Source organism: Colossoma macropomum, unplaced genomic scaffold (assembly GCF_904425465.1).
Source record: "Colossoma macropomum unplaced genomic scaffold, Colossoma_macropomum, whole genome shotgun sequence".
Classification (NCBI taxonomy): Eukaryota; Metazoa; Chordata; class Actinopteri; order Characiformes; family Serrasalmidae; genus Colossoma; species Colossoma macropomum.
The window spans coordinates 34,683,749-34,703,295 of NW_023494785.1; the positions used below are offsets into that span (position 1 = coordinate 34,683,749).

General features: G+C 37.6%; 1 protein-coding gene across 1 annotated transcript in view; it reads left to right on the top strand.

The window, feature by feature from the left end:
- The first annotated feature begins 8,268 nt into the window (after positions 1–8,268).
- The window catches only part of klhl14 (kelch-like family member 14), a 28,204-nt gene continuing 16,925 nt past the window's right edge, over positions 8,269–19,547 (top strand). Inside the window, exons 1-3 of the mRNA XM_036592268.1 lie at positions 8,269–8,643; positions 9,443–10,343; positions 13,104–13,225. Of these exons, the coding sequence (XP_036448161.1) occupies positions 9,466–10,343; positions 13,104–13,225 (1,000 nt within the window). The 5' untranslated portion in view covers positions 8,269–8,643; positions 9,443–9,465. The remainder of the gene's footprint in view (positions 8,644–9,442; positions 10,344–13,103; positions 13,226–19,547) is intronic.

Sequence of the window (19,547 nt, forward strand, 5' to 3'; positions counted from 1 at the left end):
CAGGGTGGCCAGCCGTCGCTTATTTTGACTTGTACCAATACCTAACTGAATCACCAGGTAGGCTAAGTCAATATTGTCATCTAGATAGCTAATGTTGTGATCAAAATGCTCAAGTCTATAGCCTACTATTAGGCTGCATATTATAAGCAACTATTATAAATATCCTCCTTGTTCTGTATCAGTCTGAATCAAATGCATATGAACTTGCCATCTTGCTATTGTCATCTAAAAGCTAAATGCTTAAGTATAGCTGTACTATTACATATTATTAGAACTGCTATTACCATTATCCTTGATGTTAGCTAGCTAGCAAGCTAAGCTAGAACAAACTCATTGCTAGAATCTAGATAGCTTAAATAACTAGTTAAACTTATGTATCTGGAGGAATTGGTATCCAATTCAAATTCAGTTCAAATTCTCAGATAGAGAATTAATTAACTTTTTAATCTACTTAACACAAAATGTCTGTGGCACACATAGGCGTGGATACTATTAGGATCCCATAAAGTCCCTGTGGCTTGGGAGCCCTCCTATCTGTTTTAAGCCTACCTTTTGGCTGTTTTGCGTCTTGGAATCATGTAAAACCTTAAATAGTGTGTGTGGTGTTATCTGTCCTGCAACCCACCATACAACAGCTTTTTGGCATATTTGCAATTTTAGCTTAAAACCAATAAAGAGGAGTGCGCAATGCAAATCAATAGAAAATGCAGAGTTGTTTTCCCCCACAGCATGTTTTGCTACCTAAGTCAACACTTAGGTTTGCTTGATCCCTCACCACTTCAAGGGCTCATTTAACACATGTTGCTTATAAAGTAATGGAACAGGTACCATAGATAGCAGGCCAAGTTGACTACGGGGTGGTTAGTCCAACAAATACTATGGAATTGATGATGCTATTTACAACAACAGGCATAATGGAAAGTGAGGAGCCTCAGATGCTGCTATAGTTTCAAATGTTCAAAATATCAAATATGAGTTAAATGCCTTTGTCCTTAAATAACTATATACGTAAATAACATTATTTGCTCCAGACTATTTGTGATATGCAGAGGATTATGCTTATGTTGACTGGGCAGGTTATGTCAACTGAACTTAGGTGTTTTTCCAATGACATGACTGTACTGTACGGTAATTTGTCATTTCTGTTTCATCCAAACATAGAATTCAATTTGAGACCAAACAGCTCTCCAAAAATCTGAGTTTTATATAGTGAAGTACACTCATAATAAAAAGGTTCTGTAAGGGTTCTTTAGTAAAGACAGTGGTTCTATATGGAACCATGAACACTCAAAGAACTATTTGCATGCTTAAAGAGTTCTCTGCATCGTGAAATTGTTCTTCAGATTGATGGAGGATGTGATATATTTGGTTCTACATACAATACTTTTGAAAAGGGTTCTACATAGCACCATTAAGGGTTCTTTTGTTGTTATGAGCTTGATGTTGTATAAATAGCGAACCCTATATAGAACCATATACAACACATTGTCCATCAATCTGAAAAACTATTTCAGTATGCAAACAACCCTGTAAGTATGCAGATGGTTCATTGAGTGTTCATGGATTTATATAGAACCATTGTCTTTACTAAGGAAACCCTTGAAGAAGCATCTAAATATTGCATAGTGTATGGATATAGTACATTGTGTCTGAATTGAGACGCAAAGATTATCAGAACTAATGCACACTAAGCATTGCATTATAGCACCAAGCTTATGGAAAAAAGGCAATAGCAAATGTTTCTCAGTGCCTTTGATGGATGTTATACAGTCTTTTGTGGAGCAATGGAGAGAAACATGAGAGGAAAACAGAGAAGAGGAATCAAGAGGATGTGTATGTTGAAAAAGCTGTGTGGCATGGCTGCACAATGTATTGTTTGCTAATTGTTGTCAACATCAACCATCACAATATTGATATCACAGAAGCCTCAATATGGCTTGTGCAGTGTATAATTTGCTATAGGAACAAGTAGGAAAAATATGACAAATTCTAAATTAAGCAAAAGAAATTAAGGAAAAAATGCCATTGAAGTTTAAATATGCAAATGAGCCTCTGACCAATCAGGTATTATTATGTACTGTAAGTATGCACATATTGTGCATTTGATATCATGGCAAGTCATCTTTCATAAGGACAGAGACAACACAAATACAGGTTCTACATTACAGGTGAATGGGTACAGTCTCTTAAATGCTGAGCTGTTTTACACATAGACTCATTACTACCGTGCAAATATATTGTCGAGCATGTAAACCATTCTCACTTAATAGAAGTAGACATATCTTAAAACTAAAGGTTACAAAAGTTCCCAAACTGCTCCTCAGGAACCCTGAGACGGTCCACATTTTTGCTGAATTCCGGTTCACCACCCACAAAGGGATACAGCAAAAAATGCACTGCCTGGGGGGTCCTTAAGGACTGGTTTGAGAACCTCTACATTAGAAGTTTTTTAGGGAAGCAAAGGTGATTATCCTATGGCATTGCTCCAAAGAATGCTTTTTGTTTCCATCTGGCACCTTTATTTTGCTGAAAAGGTTGGATTCTGCAGTCATAACAGGAACCATCTCCCATGGGATGGGAGTTCAATAATAGTAACAATGCAAGTTTTTGAGTAATTACAACAATAGAGAGCCAACATTTCATTCAGTATCAGCATCTAAAATCTGACTCTTAATATATTAGATTGTACAAATGTTCACATATTCAAATTTCAAACATCTTCAAAAGCTCAGGCTGTTCCACGCAACCTGAAATCTGTTAATATATGTTAATTCTTATTTTCTGGGGAAAAATGCACTTTTTCCAAGTGCTGATACCTAACCCCCTCCCCTCCCCCCCCCCCCCCCCCAAAAAAAAGCTACTTTCTGAAGGTTGCCATCCCACCACACTTAGTTAACAAAAATATTTCTACAAACAAGATGATATCGCAGCACTCCATGATATTAATATGATATGTTCCCTGATCTGTAAAGCAGCTGGTTATCTTGCTTGGCAGTGATAAGAAAAAGTGCTGCAGATTTCCAGTTTGTGAGCACATTTGGGCTGAATCTTTCACACGTCACAAATTGCAGATGGGAAGCGGTGATCTTGAACAGCCGATCACCCCAGCGTGACCATCTGACACCTTCCATTTAGGAAAATAATACTTTCTATCTTAGCATACTCTCCCTTCTGCAGTCAGCCAAAGGAAACATGCCTGGAGGAGTTTCAGCTACTAACTTTCACTCCTTCCACACTCCTCTGTCTCACTGCTTTCCAGTACCCGTTGTCTCTTCTTTATGTATTACCCCTTTGTTGAATTTCTGTGCAATTTACAGCGAAAATGTGCATGTTCTGAAAGGTGTAGAAGAAAGATGTGTTATGTTTCAAATGTTTGTAGAAATAAGCATTACTGTATAGAAGGCTGGCTGATGTTAATGCTCATCACTGTGATATTAAAATAGGATAATGTCACGATTATACTAAAACCTCATAACTCTGTTTAATATGGCATTTGAGAGTGTCAACTGGGCTTAACATTGAACCAATAGAAAAGGTCCAAAATTTTGAATAAAATCTTGTTACAGTAACAACCAAATTTAAGCGAGTGTAAAGTTACCATTTCCAGGAGACAAGGTTTTGTTATGACAGTATGGGACAGTGCTAAACCACGATGGACTAATACTATGGTTATTTCTGTAATTGGTCATAAGCAGCATTTCAATTTTGGAAAAAAAATCACGTATTGCGCATTTAAGGTCAACATGAATCAGAAGTCATAACACATTTACCTTCTGTACCATGACATATTTCAGAGTGAAACACAATATCTCTTACCTAGCTGTGTGTTTTTGCTCAATAATAGGTGGAGGTGGTGGGAGGGGGAAGTGAAACTTGATATTATTGTTTACTATTTTTCCCCGCCCATGGTGGCGCAGTGATATATAATAAGAGGCAGACAAATTGAGATAGTAATAATGTAAATATATACAAAGTCATTATTTGTAGGGCACTTTCTATTGGAAGGTGGCTGTCCCAAACCCTAGCTCCTACTTGTGAAAATAATACTTAAGTGTTTTTGAATTTTTTCTAAATGTGTTCTTTTTAATATCTTTTTGATTTCTTTTAAAGTGCAGTTAAAAGATTTGGATTCATCATGTGTTTAATTTTTAAATAAAAATACTTTATTCAAAAATGCTGTCCCATGTTTTCATGTCACAATCGAAACACAAATAGTTTTAGTCCATAGGCAGAGCCCTATTTTAGCCACACCCCTGCATTTTGGAGCAGGATGTGAGACTGTATCCCTGTCTCTTATGGCCACATGGTGAGCAAATAGATTCCATTGTTTTAAGTAAATGTGTCCCAAAGTCAGAATTTGTGTTTCAGATTTTTCAAAGCTGTGTTTGCTAGTCATGTATTGGCTAGCATTTTTGGGTTATGCCCGAAATGTTTACACTTTTTAAAGTTTTGTTAGTGTTATGGTTGTTTTGGTAATGATAAAATGGAATTTTGAATCAGTTATTTTTAATAAAATAAACATAATTAGGGCATAGTGTTGCTCAAAGCAAAAGGATTTTGGGCCCAAGTAGTCTCAAATGTGTCTTGAACCAGAATAGAATAATCCATATATAGTTTAAGGTAGAGTGTAGAGTGGATTTCCTAACAAACTGCTCATACTTCTCTCAGTCTTTAACAGTTTTATTATTATGCAATGTAAAGATCAGCAATATTATAGGTTTGTACTGTAGATATTGTAGTTATCTTTATCTAAAATGTATCTGTGATCATCAGAGGCACTCGTACATACACCCACATACCTCTGTCTGAAGCAAGGAGCAGAGGTGTAATTCACTGCTATGTGGCCAGTGGTCCACTCCACTCATGAGCGCCACGTATTTAATGTGAGCGATAAATAGGAGTTGGTTTAACAGTTGGGCAGAGAGACTTGTAAATTTTCTCTGTGATTCGCAGTCTCAGAGGGTTTAATTAAGTCCACAGACTCTGCTTTAACATGATGAGGCTCACTCTACACCCCTCCGTAACATGGCACACCCGGAATGCCCCACCATCTCAAGTCCACAGGCCTCAGGAGAACCGAGACGCTAGACGAAGCTTAAAGACTCAGAGACGGCCATCTCAGATGGTATAACAAGTCAACGGAGAATTGGCTGATATCATATCAATTTGGTCCGGCGGTTTCTTCTGGTAAAGAGCTCAGATATATTATACTAGGGACATGTGGGAATTTGTAATTGCCATTTTATTTCAGGTGCCTCATACATCTTAATGAACATTTTGAACTTATTTGTTTATAAATGATTAAAGTTTAATGAATTCTCATTTCTCTTAATTACCTTTGTTTACATATTGCCACTGTTATGAGAAACATTTGTGTCTGTAGAACCGTAACTTTATAGGTGAAGGGGGAAAAAAAATTGTAACTTTAATATCAGTTAGTGTAACAAGAAATAATAAGTAATTTTGAACCATTTCTGTTGGTCCACTCCTAATGAAATGTTAACACATGAAATGTAAAAAGTCAACTGTGAAAGTGTAAAAAATTGACTGAATGAACCAAAACCTTGCCACACAGATTAAGCAACTCTGTGGTGATATTTTTGGTCGTTCAATCAATTTCTTGTCACAATTAGGACATTCCAACATTACTGACACACTGTAGCATGTCATGAATAGGTTACACCTGTCTCAGACTGAGCAAAACCTACCCACAGCTAAATGTTAATTTATTTATTTGTTTAAATCTCACCTTTTTGTCTAACACTCCCTTTGCCCTAGGTTCCAGTAATCCATTACAAAGGTGTAAACATCTGTTTGTTTTGAAAAAAAATTGCTTTCTTAATGTACAATATTCTATTGTGTCTACATTGTAACAGTTTTTACTTTTTGTGTAAGATTTGTTTGTTTTGTTTGTAAAAACATACTTGAATCATGATTTTTTTCTCTTTTTCTTTTAAGCCACACTATATCAGCATGCATCATGCAAAACCAGAAGTAGTCCCTATACATGGAAGGGTAAACATCACTGTCAGTCATTACCCCTGGACACTGGCCCTACTGGCATGGCCAGTAATCCATCCTTGGGATTGTGTACCATATACTCATAGTTATGAGTATATACTCATAGTTATATCTTCTTTCCAATGTAGGAAACTGCAAGTAACACTTATATATGTATGTGTTCGTATAATGCTAGTTAAAACATGGAACATAAAAACAAATCACTGTTTGTCCAATAATTGTTAATTAACCATTATTATGGATTGTTCTTTTTTCTTCATTTTGAAGCCATGTGTAATATAGGTTGGGTGTATATGAATACTGTGAATGTATATAGCAAAAATTCCAGCTGGCGCTAAACGAACTAGAAATGAATCAGTAGTAAAGGAATATGGAAGTGGATGCTACTCTTAGTAAAATGGGGAGGAAGAATTGAAATTGAATAGATATGGAGCCAAAAAGGAAATTCACAGCTCAAGCAAATGAGAAACTAAGTTAAGTTTATTTTGCCAAGCTACAGACTGCCTTCACAATACTGACTGATAACGTCCCTTATAGTAACCTATGGATTTTTCCTAGAATGTTTGTTTTATATTTAAAACTATGTTTACATGTTTGCAGATATTTAACAACATGTTAAAGTGATGGTTATATAAGTATTTAATAGCCTGTTATATAATATGAATGATGTACAAAGGAGACGTTATGCTTGCATCTCCCAGATATATTCATTTATGCCAGAGCATTATAATCTTCCTGTGGGTAAACATTTTATGTAATGAATACAATGCTATATGTTGGTTTGTTGAGACAACGTAAATTTGAGAATGCCTTTTAAATCCATGAATGTAGTAAAATGTATAGTAATAATGGTCAGTTTATATAAATTTTGGCTTCAAAAAAGCACTGACTGTAGCTCGAAGAAGATGAGACTACTGGAATGATTGTTTTTGTGAATGTTTTAAGCATGGCCAGTTTGGGATTAACATTAGTAACCATGAAGAGAGACTGTTTAATTCCTAATATTTGTTCCTAAAACAGCTTTTTTAAGGGTTTAAATTCAATGGGGTTGTTTAGACAACAATGATGGTCATATACTAAAGGCAGACAATCAGAAACAGTTATAAGCATAAGTGCACAGGTAGTAAAGGATGAGATGTGGGTTTTTCTGCATGGGGCTTCAAAAGATTGCAAAATAATATTATTATTGGGGAACTACTACTACTACTGATTGGAAATGTAAACCATATTTGGTACAGTAGTCATACTTGTATGCACGATCCATATATTAGCACTGAATAATGAGTAGTCCATTTAAAATGCACACTTCTTGCTAGGAAGTTTTTAGGAATCTAGCAGAATGAGTCTAGCTTTGCGAACAGGTAATGAATCAGTGGTCATGTGATTAGGTGACTTTGGGATAAAGAAATGGATGCTACTTTTAGTAAAAGAAAAAAAAAGAAAAAGGCAAAAAGCATATAACATTCATAATAATCATCATCATCATCATCATCATGATATACAAGTATATCAAAGGAGACATAACACATAGTGGACTTCTCCCAATTAAAAATATCTCAATATGTTATTAGCTACAAGACCTCACTATCTATGACAACCAACACGTAAAAATACACACATTTTCTATACATGACGCACAATCTTTTTGTTTGTCACTTAGTCAGTGCTTGTGGAGACTAGATTTACTAACTACATTACATGTCCTGATCATGAAAGACACATGCAGACTGTACCAATTAAATTATTTCAACATACAGTTCTTTCTTTTGTATTTCATTTTTGCTTGCTGCTGATGCAGGACTAAAGTTTCCCTCAAGTAGCTTCTTTTGAAGGACTAGCAAAAAAGAATAAGATGGGGTGGGTTATTTTGGCGATGGAGATTAAGGCAGGGGCTTTTTGTCATTTGTGCGAGACAAGCCATTCATCCATCCCGTTCTCAGCCAAAAAAAGGCTGGTCCCAGAAATTAGCAGTTTCAGCTCAGCAGCGAAGTCGTCGGGCTGTGAAGGCACAGAGAAATTGACTAATTAGCAATGCGCACTAAAACTTGACGGTTCTCTCTATAACGGCGAGGGAAAGACTCGCTTTTTCTCTCGCCCCCTTTTTCTCCCCTCTTTTCTTTTTTCCATAGATGTTTGAAATCGCAGTCATTTACGCTCGACAGTTTTTACAATAGCCTTGAGCCATAATTTTGCCAGTCTCTCCAGCATCCATACCCCTGCATGGTCTCTCTCCACCGGCCATGCACGACCGTTTCTCTCCCCAACCGTGGATTTCCTATTACTCTCGTTACGACTCACTGAGCCCCAGGCCCAAGGATAATGATGTGTTGTTTCTTGGTAGCATAATTTGTCACACGTATATTTCTTCTTCTTCTTCTCTTGCAGAAAGCACAGCTCCCTCTCAGACTCACACACTTCTTGTTAATTCCGAAGAACAAATGAGCAACGACAACAAATAACGCGAAATAAGACTGTATGAGTTGGATTCAATGACTGTTTTCGAACACCGACTGTAGACTTTTTTTAAATAAAAAGGAAAGGATTTATTTAACCAAGGAGAACAAAGGAAAGTCCTGTGAGAACATTAAGGAGCCGAAGCTACTTTCTTTTCTCTCAAGTCAGGTAAGTTTTGCCTTGTGTTGTGAGGGCTGGCTGCTAACGTCGTTTAGCCGTGCCAGGCGCTTGTAGGTAGAATGTGGCGACGGCGAAAGTGGTAGAAGGTGTCAAGTTTAGCCGCGGCACGTCGGTTTGTTTGATATATTTGTCCTCGTACGAACGTGTCGACACGACGGCGAGCCGGTGTCCGTCGAATAGCGCGGGGGGGTTACCTTATCGAATATTTCCTTGAAACTCGCGTCGTCAACGCAGAGGCGCTTTTTTGTGATGGTCGCCGGAGACGAACTAATTGCTTTTGTATCGGTCTGCGTACGTATCTCAAACGCGTAAATACCTCTGTTAGCGGGGTATGTGGCAAGATAGCAGTACGACGGGTTCAGATAGCAGCCTGAATGTTATCGCTAGTCTGTGTGCATGTAAATAGATTTGCCGTGAGCTGGTTTGCCTCAGCGCCAAAGAGAAGTTGCTGCAGTATGCTATGTGGCTAGTTTGTTTCTGACAATGCGCTTCAGCCCGCAGGGTCCATTTGAGATGAGCTAGTCACGAATGACTGAATGAAGGAAACACAAAGACCATAGCACATAGGTGGACTTTAATCTTGTTACATCCGTACAGTGCAAATTACAAATAGCCACCGCACAGTGAGGTACTGATAAAACCACAGTGTCGTTTTAAAGGAGCTTGGCTGTTGCAGTCATTAAAACTTAAGTCCGGCAACGGTTGAGCAAGAGGGACTGTTGTTTTATTCAGAAACTGAGACTTGCTGTGTAAGTGGACCAATGGCTCCGGCATTGTTTACTTGTAGGAGGCGTGAGCAGCTCCAAAGTCATGTCCAGATCGGGTGACCGGACCTCCACGTTTGACCCGACTCACAGCGACACTCTGCTGCATGGGCTGAACCTGCTGTGGAGGAAGCAGCTGTTCTGCGATGTGACTCTGACGGCTCAGGGACAGCAATTCCACTGCCACAAAGCGGTGCTCGCCTCCTGCTCGCAGTACTTCAGGTCTCTATTCTCCACACACATGCTGAACAGCGAGGGGCTCGGCAGCGGCAAGGACCAGGGCAGCAGCGGCACCCCCTCCTCCTCTCCAGACGACAAGCTCCTGCCCAGCCCGCGCTCCATCAACAACCTGGTGCTGCAGGGCTGCTCCTCCATCGGCTTGCGGCTGGTGCTGGAGTACCTGTACACCGCTAACGTGACCCTGTCCCTGGACACGGTGGAGGAGGTACTATCCGTCAGCAAGATCCTCAACATCCCCCAGATCACCAAGCTCAGTGTGCAGTTCCTCAACGACCAGATCTCCGTGCAGAACTACAAGCAGATCTGCAAGATCGCCGCCTTGCACGGGCTGGACGAGACCAAAAAGCTCGCCAACAAGTACCTGGTGGAGGACGTGCTCCTGCTCAACTTCGAGGAGATGTGCGCCATGCTGGACGCCCTGCCGCCCCCCGTGGAGTCGGAGCTGGCTCTCTTTCAGATGTCTGTCCTGTGGCTAGAGCACGACCGCGAGACGAGAATGCACTACGCCCCGGACCTGATGAAGCGGCTCCGCTTCGCCCTCATCCCGGCTCCGGAGCTGGTGGAGAGGGTGCAGTCTGTGGACTTCATGAGGAGCGACCCCGTGTGTCAGAAGCTCCTGCTGGACGCCATGAACTACCACCTGATGCCCTTCAGACAGCACTGCAGACAGACCACAGCCAGCAGGTAGGTGGTTTACGCACACTCACATGATGTATATCAGTTATAAACAGTATGTATTGATTAACTGTTTGAAAAGTTCACGGTGCTTATTTCTAAGATTGTAGAAAAGCCCTGATGCATACATACCTACATGTATCGTATCACGTATATCTTCCGTCGCAGCATTAACAATATGAATTTGGTCTCATATACTGAGAGAACAACTCTTGTAGCTGTTTTTAATTCTTGTAGCTGTGTTATTGTCAGTGTTTTGCTTGTGTTTGGTACAGTTGGGAAGTAGTTTTGTTTGAGTCACAGGCTTTATTCATATTAAAATCATTTGTATCTCCTATACAGATAAATTGACATGATTGCATGTCAGAGCAGTTAGATAGAATACAATGTTTTCTGTGTTCTGGACATTCACACACACAAACTTGTGTTGCTTTGTTATGTGTCATGCTGTGCTTCTTAGTATGATTTGTTAGTAAATGGGATCAGGAATCTAAATTAAATCATTTTAAAAGATCACATAGTATAATATAGTGTACACAGTATTATCTGCATATAGTTACCAAGTCACTATTTATCAAATTGAAACAGTACATGGCAGAAGGTGGTAATAGCAGCACAAAGTAAATTTGTGAAGAGGATTTAAGATTGAGTGGGGAAAGTACAGTAAAATAAAAGCTACTTGACTTATTTTCATAACTTCCATGTCAGAATAAAATCTTCTCTCCATTTTGATTGTTTTTTTTTGTACCAGCTTTCTTTTACATTGTGCCAAAATTGCATGACAAACTGACCAATAAAAATTGTCCAAAATGACTTAGAATAAAATCTTTCTATTTACTTATATTGATTGTTTAGAATATTTTTTTCCTTCTCCTGTTATGTTTTTTAGAGTTCCAAAAGCAGTGGTATACTGTTTAAGCAATATATTGATAGTAACAACGCACCAATCATAAATAGACAGATATTGTAAGAAGCTAAAAGTCACCATAGTTCACACAGTTACTTATCATAAATGGTCTAATGGTCATTTGTTTTTGGCTAACTTCAGTTACCTTGTAATGATATCATTTCAGTTTTCAAAACCATGTTCAACTACTAAATGCAGAGAAGTAAGCTAAATGCTACCTTACTTGATATGACATCAAACAAAACTTTATATTCATATCTGATCCATACAAATCAGTTGACATGACAGTAACATATTCTGTTTATTCTAGTTTAATCAACTTTTGTGAAACTTATATGCAATTTAAGGATTTATGATTGACACAAAAACAAAAAAGTAACCAGCATCTTTGTATTCATTCTGCTACCTACTCCTGAACAAGATTAAACAAGGTATAATATGATATTACTTCTTTGCTCGATCAACAACAATGCAGAACATACAGCCACAGCTTTACCTGCAAGATGGTAAACCCACCATTCATTTGCACCTGCCACCATAGCTGGGTATTGGTCTGGAGTTCTGACTGCTTGTTTGGGGTTCGAACTATTAAGTCAACAATGGTGTTTTGGCCTGAAACCTGAAATTGCTTTCTAATGCCATCATTTACTAATTATAACAAACGTTTAAGCAGTTTAGCACTTTGATTGAAATAGCTAACACTGTTTTTCTGTCTGGTTAGACTGCCAGATGGCAAGCTGACTTACAGGTTCAAGTTATAGGCAAACACTCAAAGCTCCAGCACTGGTAACTCAGTAACCACTAAGACTAATTAAGAACAAGTACCAATATTTTTTGTTGTGTGAACAATTATTTACACTGTGTCTTTATTTAGAACTCATAATCATCACCTTAATCTTGGACATGACATTTGATTTGAAAAACATTTATTAATTTGTAAGTATTCATTATTATGTTTTCCATTTATTTTGTAGGGTGTTATTAAATGAGTCAAATTACAGATGCACTGTGCTAACATGTCTTTGCTTGGATGTATTTTGGATGGCTTTAACAAGCTTTTGAATTATTCTTGATAGTTTATAGTTGATAGATGGCCTATGAAACAAGAATCCTTGAGAAGTTTCATCTTAATGGTTTGCATTAATCTGTTCTTTCTGTTAAAATGACCAAATGTCTGACTAAAATATTTAATGTTTTGAGCATATGAAGCAACTTTAGACAAATTATTTTTACACTTTGATATTGCATAATCAATATCAAAAGAGAAGTTTAACTGCAGAGAAATGTGTAACTGTTGTGGTGATGTTTGGTAATCCTCACCAGCCCTTGGTGACCATACATCTGCCAGAACATGTTACTATTATTATTTTGAACTCGTATTTTGCATATATTACTAAATTGTGAATGCATTTGAATGATTAGAAGATTGTGTATGATTTACACATGAGTTTTGACCAAACTAAATATACTACATTTATGAATAGAGACAGGAATAGCGAAAGGATGAGAAATAGGTTTATAACTCAGGTTAAGATACAAATAAAAATTAAACTTAAGGTAAAATTGTAGGAAAAGGTTTAAGGAGATGGCTAATAAACTAGCTTAATATTAGCTAATCTTAGATTTTTTTAACCATGTGCAATGTACAACCCATCTAGAATTGCTAATAGACACAAATGAGGTTTCAGTTAGTTATATCAAAAGCCTCTAATGCCAGAAAACTGTAACAGTTTTAAGCTTGATAGAATTGATTGATAGAATTGAATAAAACATATTTATCAATTCCACTGTACAGTCATGTTCTTGGTATATGGATTATTTTAGTTGTTACTCCCATCTCCTTCTACTTTTTAATATTTCAGGATTCGTTCCAACAAAAAAATGCTACTCTTGGTTGGAGGTCTGCCTCCTGGACCTGACCGCCTTCCCAGTAATCTAGTGCAGTATTACGATGATGAAAAGAAGACATGGAAGATCCTTACAAGTGAGTGCCCTAATCTTTCACTGTTCTTTTTTCCGGAAGGATCTTAGCTGCTCGAAGTTATGTCTTACCACAGATTCATCCTGAAGTAAAATAGAAATTCCTGCTCCTTAGATGCTTGAGGTAATGATGTATCACTATCACTTTTAATGTAACTTTTTAATCAGAGCGTGACTGTCTTCACACCATTGTGGAGCTCCATGTCTGGATTCCCTTGCTTTTTTCCTTTTGTAGAAGTCTGCTAGCATTAATTTTAATCTAATGATCTAGTGAGGACTTATCATCAGATGATCACACACATATTGATCTTGAAAATATTCATACTGATGTGCCTTATAAGGGCTATATTAGAGCAAAAAGAATGATTTTTTTTGTGAACACCTGAAAATAAACTTTTTTCTTGTGCTCAGACAACAGATTCAATTGTACTGTAATTGTATAGTACAGTAAGATAATGTTGGTAGTACAAAGTATAATTTGCTTCAAAGCTTAAAGTTGGCATTATAGCATCTCTGTCAAAGTTAACAAACTCCTGTCCAAATTTGTCTACAAAATAGGCAATAAAAACAGATATTTAATACTGTGCAAAAATCAGAGACCATTCTTTATTTATTTCATTTATTTGAACTGTGTGGAAAAATATCCCTGCTGGTTTCTTTGAAAAACTGAAAGCAAGTCTTCTGAAATGAATTAAAGCTATAATAATGGCAAAGGATGGACACACCAAATATTGAAAAAAATATGTGATATTTAGTTGTTGAGGCTTCTGTTTAATTTTCTGTCAAATATATGTTTTCTGGTTTTTGTCCTCTTGCATACTATTGCCATTTTGACCAGAAATTAAATAAATAAAGGGTGAACTTTGACTTTTGCACAGTGCTTAGATGAACTACATAATATATATTTTTCAGGTTTTGCGCCTCAGATTGTCCTTAGAAATGTGGTCTTTTAGAAACAAGACACATATTGGTTACAGGTCTTGTTGTTTAACTCTGGCCATTTTTGTCTAAATGTTAACCAGTGTTAGGCTGGGTTAAAAATACAGCTGGTTACTGATTGTACACTGTCCTCTGTCAGTTGTATAACTCTTCTAAGTAAGAATCATGATGATGTTCTTGGTGTAAAGTGAAGACACAAGTTAAGGACATAACACTTTTAACTCTTAATTGATTGCTTAAAATTCAAAAGTGGTTGTTGTGTAGTCTTTGGTTCCATTGCAAAAATGCTGTGATGAAGACTTCCAGTGAAATTCCCATCTTTACACACTATGTGTGTATTAAAGAATTAATTATGTATTATGATTCTATATCTAGCTTGTCATCACTTGCTGACAAGCTAGGTTTCTTGTTTGTTGAGTGCCATAATAATTTGAAATAATATTTACTCATACAAGAGGATAAATACATAGAGAAATCAAATGCAAGTCTGTTTTTGACATCTAAATAAATAGACTGAACAGTTAATTCATACCTTCTTAGGTTTTGTAGAATGTTTGGAATGTGATAAGAAAATGAACAAGCAGAGGAGCCTGAATAAAGATGCATTTTTGGTGCAATGACAGCTACATACTTGCAAAATACCTCCATATGCACTGTTCAAGTTATTGCCAGCATACATTGGCATTCATTATTGAGCTACATTTGCATCAATATAAGTTACACTCAAAAGGTCATGGGGTGATTTTCCTTTGCTTCATGCACAAGCTTTGAGTGTCAAATGGTCCATGACTGATCGGAATGTCCAAACTGCAGAATCATCCTCCTAACACACCAGCAGCCTGCTGATGGCTTTTTGGTGTGCAGATTATTAACATTCAATCAGAACTTTGGAATGATCCACAACGCAAAAGAAGGAACACGTTTGATTAAGACCTCCATCAGCACTTTTTGCAACTGACACAATGATTGTAGCATGTGAGATTTATCTTACTTTTACATAATGGAGTGAGTGCCATCTAGTGTGCTCATATTGCAGTCTACCACAATATGAACAGAGGTTACCTGAACAGTCTTTTTAATTTATTTTTTAATTATGATTTTTTGTTCTAAATTAGACATTCTATTTTTGGTAACACTTGAATATGATACATATTAGGTACTAAGGTACTAATTATTCATGCAAATTAGCAGTGAAATGCAGTCTATGTTTTGGATGCAACCTAGATGGAATATTAATTGAAAATAGTGCTCTAATTTGACACAAATGTATAAAAATATGCAAGTCTAATTGTGTATGTTGATTGCATTGAGTGTACTTGAATACAGTCAAAGGTTGCATTCTCTTAGTTGAGATTATGTACAGACAACTTAAATAGTTTAAGGAAACTGACTGACTTGAGTTGTTCCTCACTTGTAGCCTACAAGGCATATGTCATATTATTTACAGCAGAGTTTGTGTCACTGGATGTTATGGTGTTACAGTACATAACAGTACTGTATAGTACAGTACAGAACAATACGTTATTTGAACAACGAACAACTAAGTCTTTTATTATATACTCTCCAGGCAGCTGGTCAGAATGATGCTATAATTTGGCTACTTTGTGAATCGTTGATTCAAGCATCGAAATGTCAGAGCATGACTTGCTCTACACAGCACTTTTTCCACAGGAAAAATTTTGGCTCTTGTAGTTTCTGGTAAAAAGGAATACATCACCGTTTCAGACACCACAACGTGCCATACAGATATGTTGTTTGGTTTACACGTGTATAAAAAATATACACTATATAGACAAAAGTATTGGGACACACCTCCTAATTATTGAGCCACACCCATTGCTAACAAGTAGATAAAATTAAGCACATAGCCTTGCAGTCTCAATAGTCAAAAACTGCAAGTAGAATTGTACTGATGAGCTCAGTGACTTTAAATGTGGCACTGACAGGAATCAACCTCTGCCACAAGTCAGTTTGTAAAATTTCTGTTCTAGTTCTGCTCCTGTCAACTGTAAGTGCTATTACTGTGAAATGGAAGCACCTAGGAGCAACAACAGCTTAGCTACGAAGCGGTAGACTAAGCAAACTCACAGAGTGGGGCTGGCGAGTGCTGAAGCACACAGTGCACAGTGTAGGTGGGGGGGCAGTTTGTGGGGAGGGAGTGGTGTAAAGCATGTCGCCACTGGACAACGGTTCCACTGCAGCAATGGAAACGCATTCTGTGGAGTGATGAATCACGCTTCTCTGTCTGGTAGTCTGATGGACGAGTATGGGTTTGGTGAATGCCAGGAGAACATTGCCTACCTGACTGCATTGTGCCAACTGTAAAATTTGATAGAGGAGGGATAATGCTATCGGGTTATTTTTCAGGGGTTGGCCTAGGCTTTTTAGTTCGAGTGAAGAGAAGTCTTAAGGCTTCAGCATGCCAAGACATTTTGGACAATTTTAAGCTTCCAACTTCATGGGAACAGTTTGGGGAAGGCCCTTTTCTGTTCAAGCATGAATGTGCTCCAGTGCACAAAGCAAGGTCCATAAAGGAATGGCTGGGTGAGTTTGGTGTTGAAGAACTGGATTGGCCCGCGCAGAGCCCTCACCTCAACCCCATTGAACACCCTTGGGATGAACTAGAACGGAGATTGCGAATCCAACATCAGTGTCTGACCTCACAAATGCTCTTCTGGACGAATGGGCAAAAACTCCCAAAGACACACTCCAAAATCTTGTAGAAAGCCTTCTCAGAAGAGCAGAAGTTGTTATAGCTGCAGTATGGGGAACAACTCCATATTATTGTCTATGAATTTCGAACGGGATGTCATAAAAGCTTGTATGGGTGCAACGTGTAGGTGTCCCAATACTTTTGTCATATATTCATATATTTTTTGTTTGTGTGGTTTGGTTGATATGGGTGTTTTTTAATAGTGAAAACATTATTTAGCTGATCCTCTTGACCATGCCATTAAAAAAGAGGCTGATGATTTGTGATTTGTCATATGACTCATTGTTTTTTCTCCTCCTTTAGCAGAGTCAGAAGGTTTCAGTGACACTCCAATTGCGCAAACATTGGAAAATACAAGTATATTACTATTATTACTTAAAATATGCTAATACTGCAAATTGATGTTTTTGTTTAAGGAGGTGTAGTGGGACAAGAAAAAGTCACTCTGCTGGTGGAATCTCTCTTTTACCATTAACTGTGCATCAGATTCCTGCAATGGAACAATTCTTCATAGCTTTACCTTTCCAAACAGGACAAGACCACTCTCTATAATCCAGACCCCCATCTTCAAACTTGCCAATCATCATATTCTTCTGCACCATTACAGTATGTTCACACAATATAAGTTTATTACAGTACCGGAGTTAGAATATAGTCAGTAGATGGAATGCTATCTGTGACTTTTTTCAACTATTCAGGCTGATCTCCATCAGTCACAGCTGTGTAAGTGAAAGAGTGAGTGAAAGAGACTCTGCAGGCCTAGACTTCACCTTCTTGACTCCTGTAAGATAAAGTTGTATTATCCCGCCACTCCCAAGCTTTTCTCTGAAGCAGTGCTTTGATTTTACAGTATAAGTCTGACATTTGATTTTGTGCAAGTGGCCAATGGGAAAAGAGTGAGATTCAAGGCTGTCTAATTTTACAGCAACTGCGATCCATCAGGCAGCAGAGGGGTGACAGTGGAAATGAATGATAGAGACAGACAGGTGGCCTAACGTATGACTGATTTATGCAGCAGAGGCACGGGCCAGAGATTTATTGAGTGAACATGATCGTGTTCATTATGACTGCCACCCCAAGACCATTTCTCTCTATTCCAATGGGGGGGTCACTTTAGCAGTAGAGAAACAAAGTTAGAGGAGATAGAGACAGAGCGCATCAGCTACACAGTCCAACATTGCTCTAAATCTACAGCATGAACTATGAAAGAAGAAGGGACAGTAGGACAAAGCTGCTGAAAAACTTAAAAATCACTCAGTAGTTCTTAATCTACTAACATTTGTCTGAACACACAGTGACCCTCTTTTGCAAAATTGCAACAATTTTTTAAAGAGCTTTATTTACACATACTTCTGATTAAATGTCATCACCATGGTTAGTGTAACCTAAAATGTATTCAAACCTAACCTTTAGCATGAAAATAACATAACATATAAAACTTGTTTTATAAATATATTGTTTATGATATACTATTCATATTATTTACAATATATTGCCAAAATATTCATATTAGGACTGTGAATTTTGCTGTTAATTTGGGTTTAAGTGTAACAACTGAAAGCTGACAGTTGTATGTCAGTAATGCATTATTTAATTAAAGTTAAAATTAAAAACTGAAATCTAAAATTTTATTGGCCAATGTTATTGGTTATCTGAATTTTTAGTGGAGTTTGCATGTTCTTCCTGTGTCTGCTTGGGTTTCCTCTGAGTGCTCCGGTTTCCTCCCACCGTCCAAAAAATGCTGCCAGGAGATTTGGAGATGCTAAATTGCCCCTACCTGTGTATGTGTGTGAATGTATATGTCTGTTTGTCTGTCCTGTGATGGATTGCCGGCCTGTCCAGAGTGTTTCCTGTCTTCCACCCAATGAGCGCTGGGATAGGCTCCGGTACCCCCCACAACTCAGGAGAATAAGCGTTTCAGATTGTGTGTGTGTGTGTGTGTGTGTGTGTGTGTGTGTGTGTGTGTGTGTGTGTGTGTGTGAATTTTTAGCCCCATAAAATCAGTATCGATATTGCTTCGGCCCTAATAATAATGACTGATTTAATAATGACCTATTTAGTGACCTAATAAATAATAACCTATATAAATAATGACACAACAGCCCCATTTACCCCAATACAAACAATGTGTCCAACTCCACAGGTACTCTTCAGGCCCTTTATGAGTTGGATCTGGTGTTTTAGGGCAAAAAAAGATGAACCTACTTGATACTAAAATTTAAAACTTCATTTACTGTTTATACGTAACATATGTTACATAGATATATCTTGGTGTATTATATCCTCAATAATATTAAATCAAATTAAACTTTGTTCAAATCTTTAAGACTAATGTTTGCAACATTGCCTTAAAAACCCTAAAGCAAAAAATGTAAAAACGTCCTCTTTTTATGGTCAGTGTTTTCCTAATGCAGAAAATGAACATATGTCAACATTTTGGGTATCTGAGAGTTAATGGTAGCACTTTCAGATCCACAGTTGCAGATTGAAAGGTGTTCGCAGCTTGTTAGACTGTATATAACATTCTTTACTTTATATACTGCAGTTTTTCAGTGAATCTTTAAATATTTCAGCCTAGTGTTACTGGAAAAGTCTGTCTTTAGTGTTACGGAATCAGCCTGTTAGCTGTCAAGCTGATTGTTAAATAATCACAAATTGTGTGCATTTATATCCC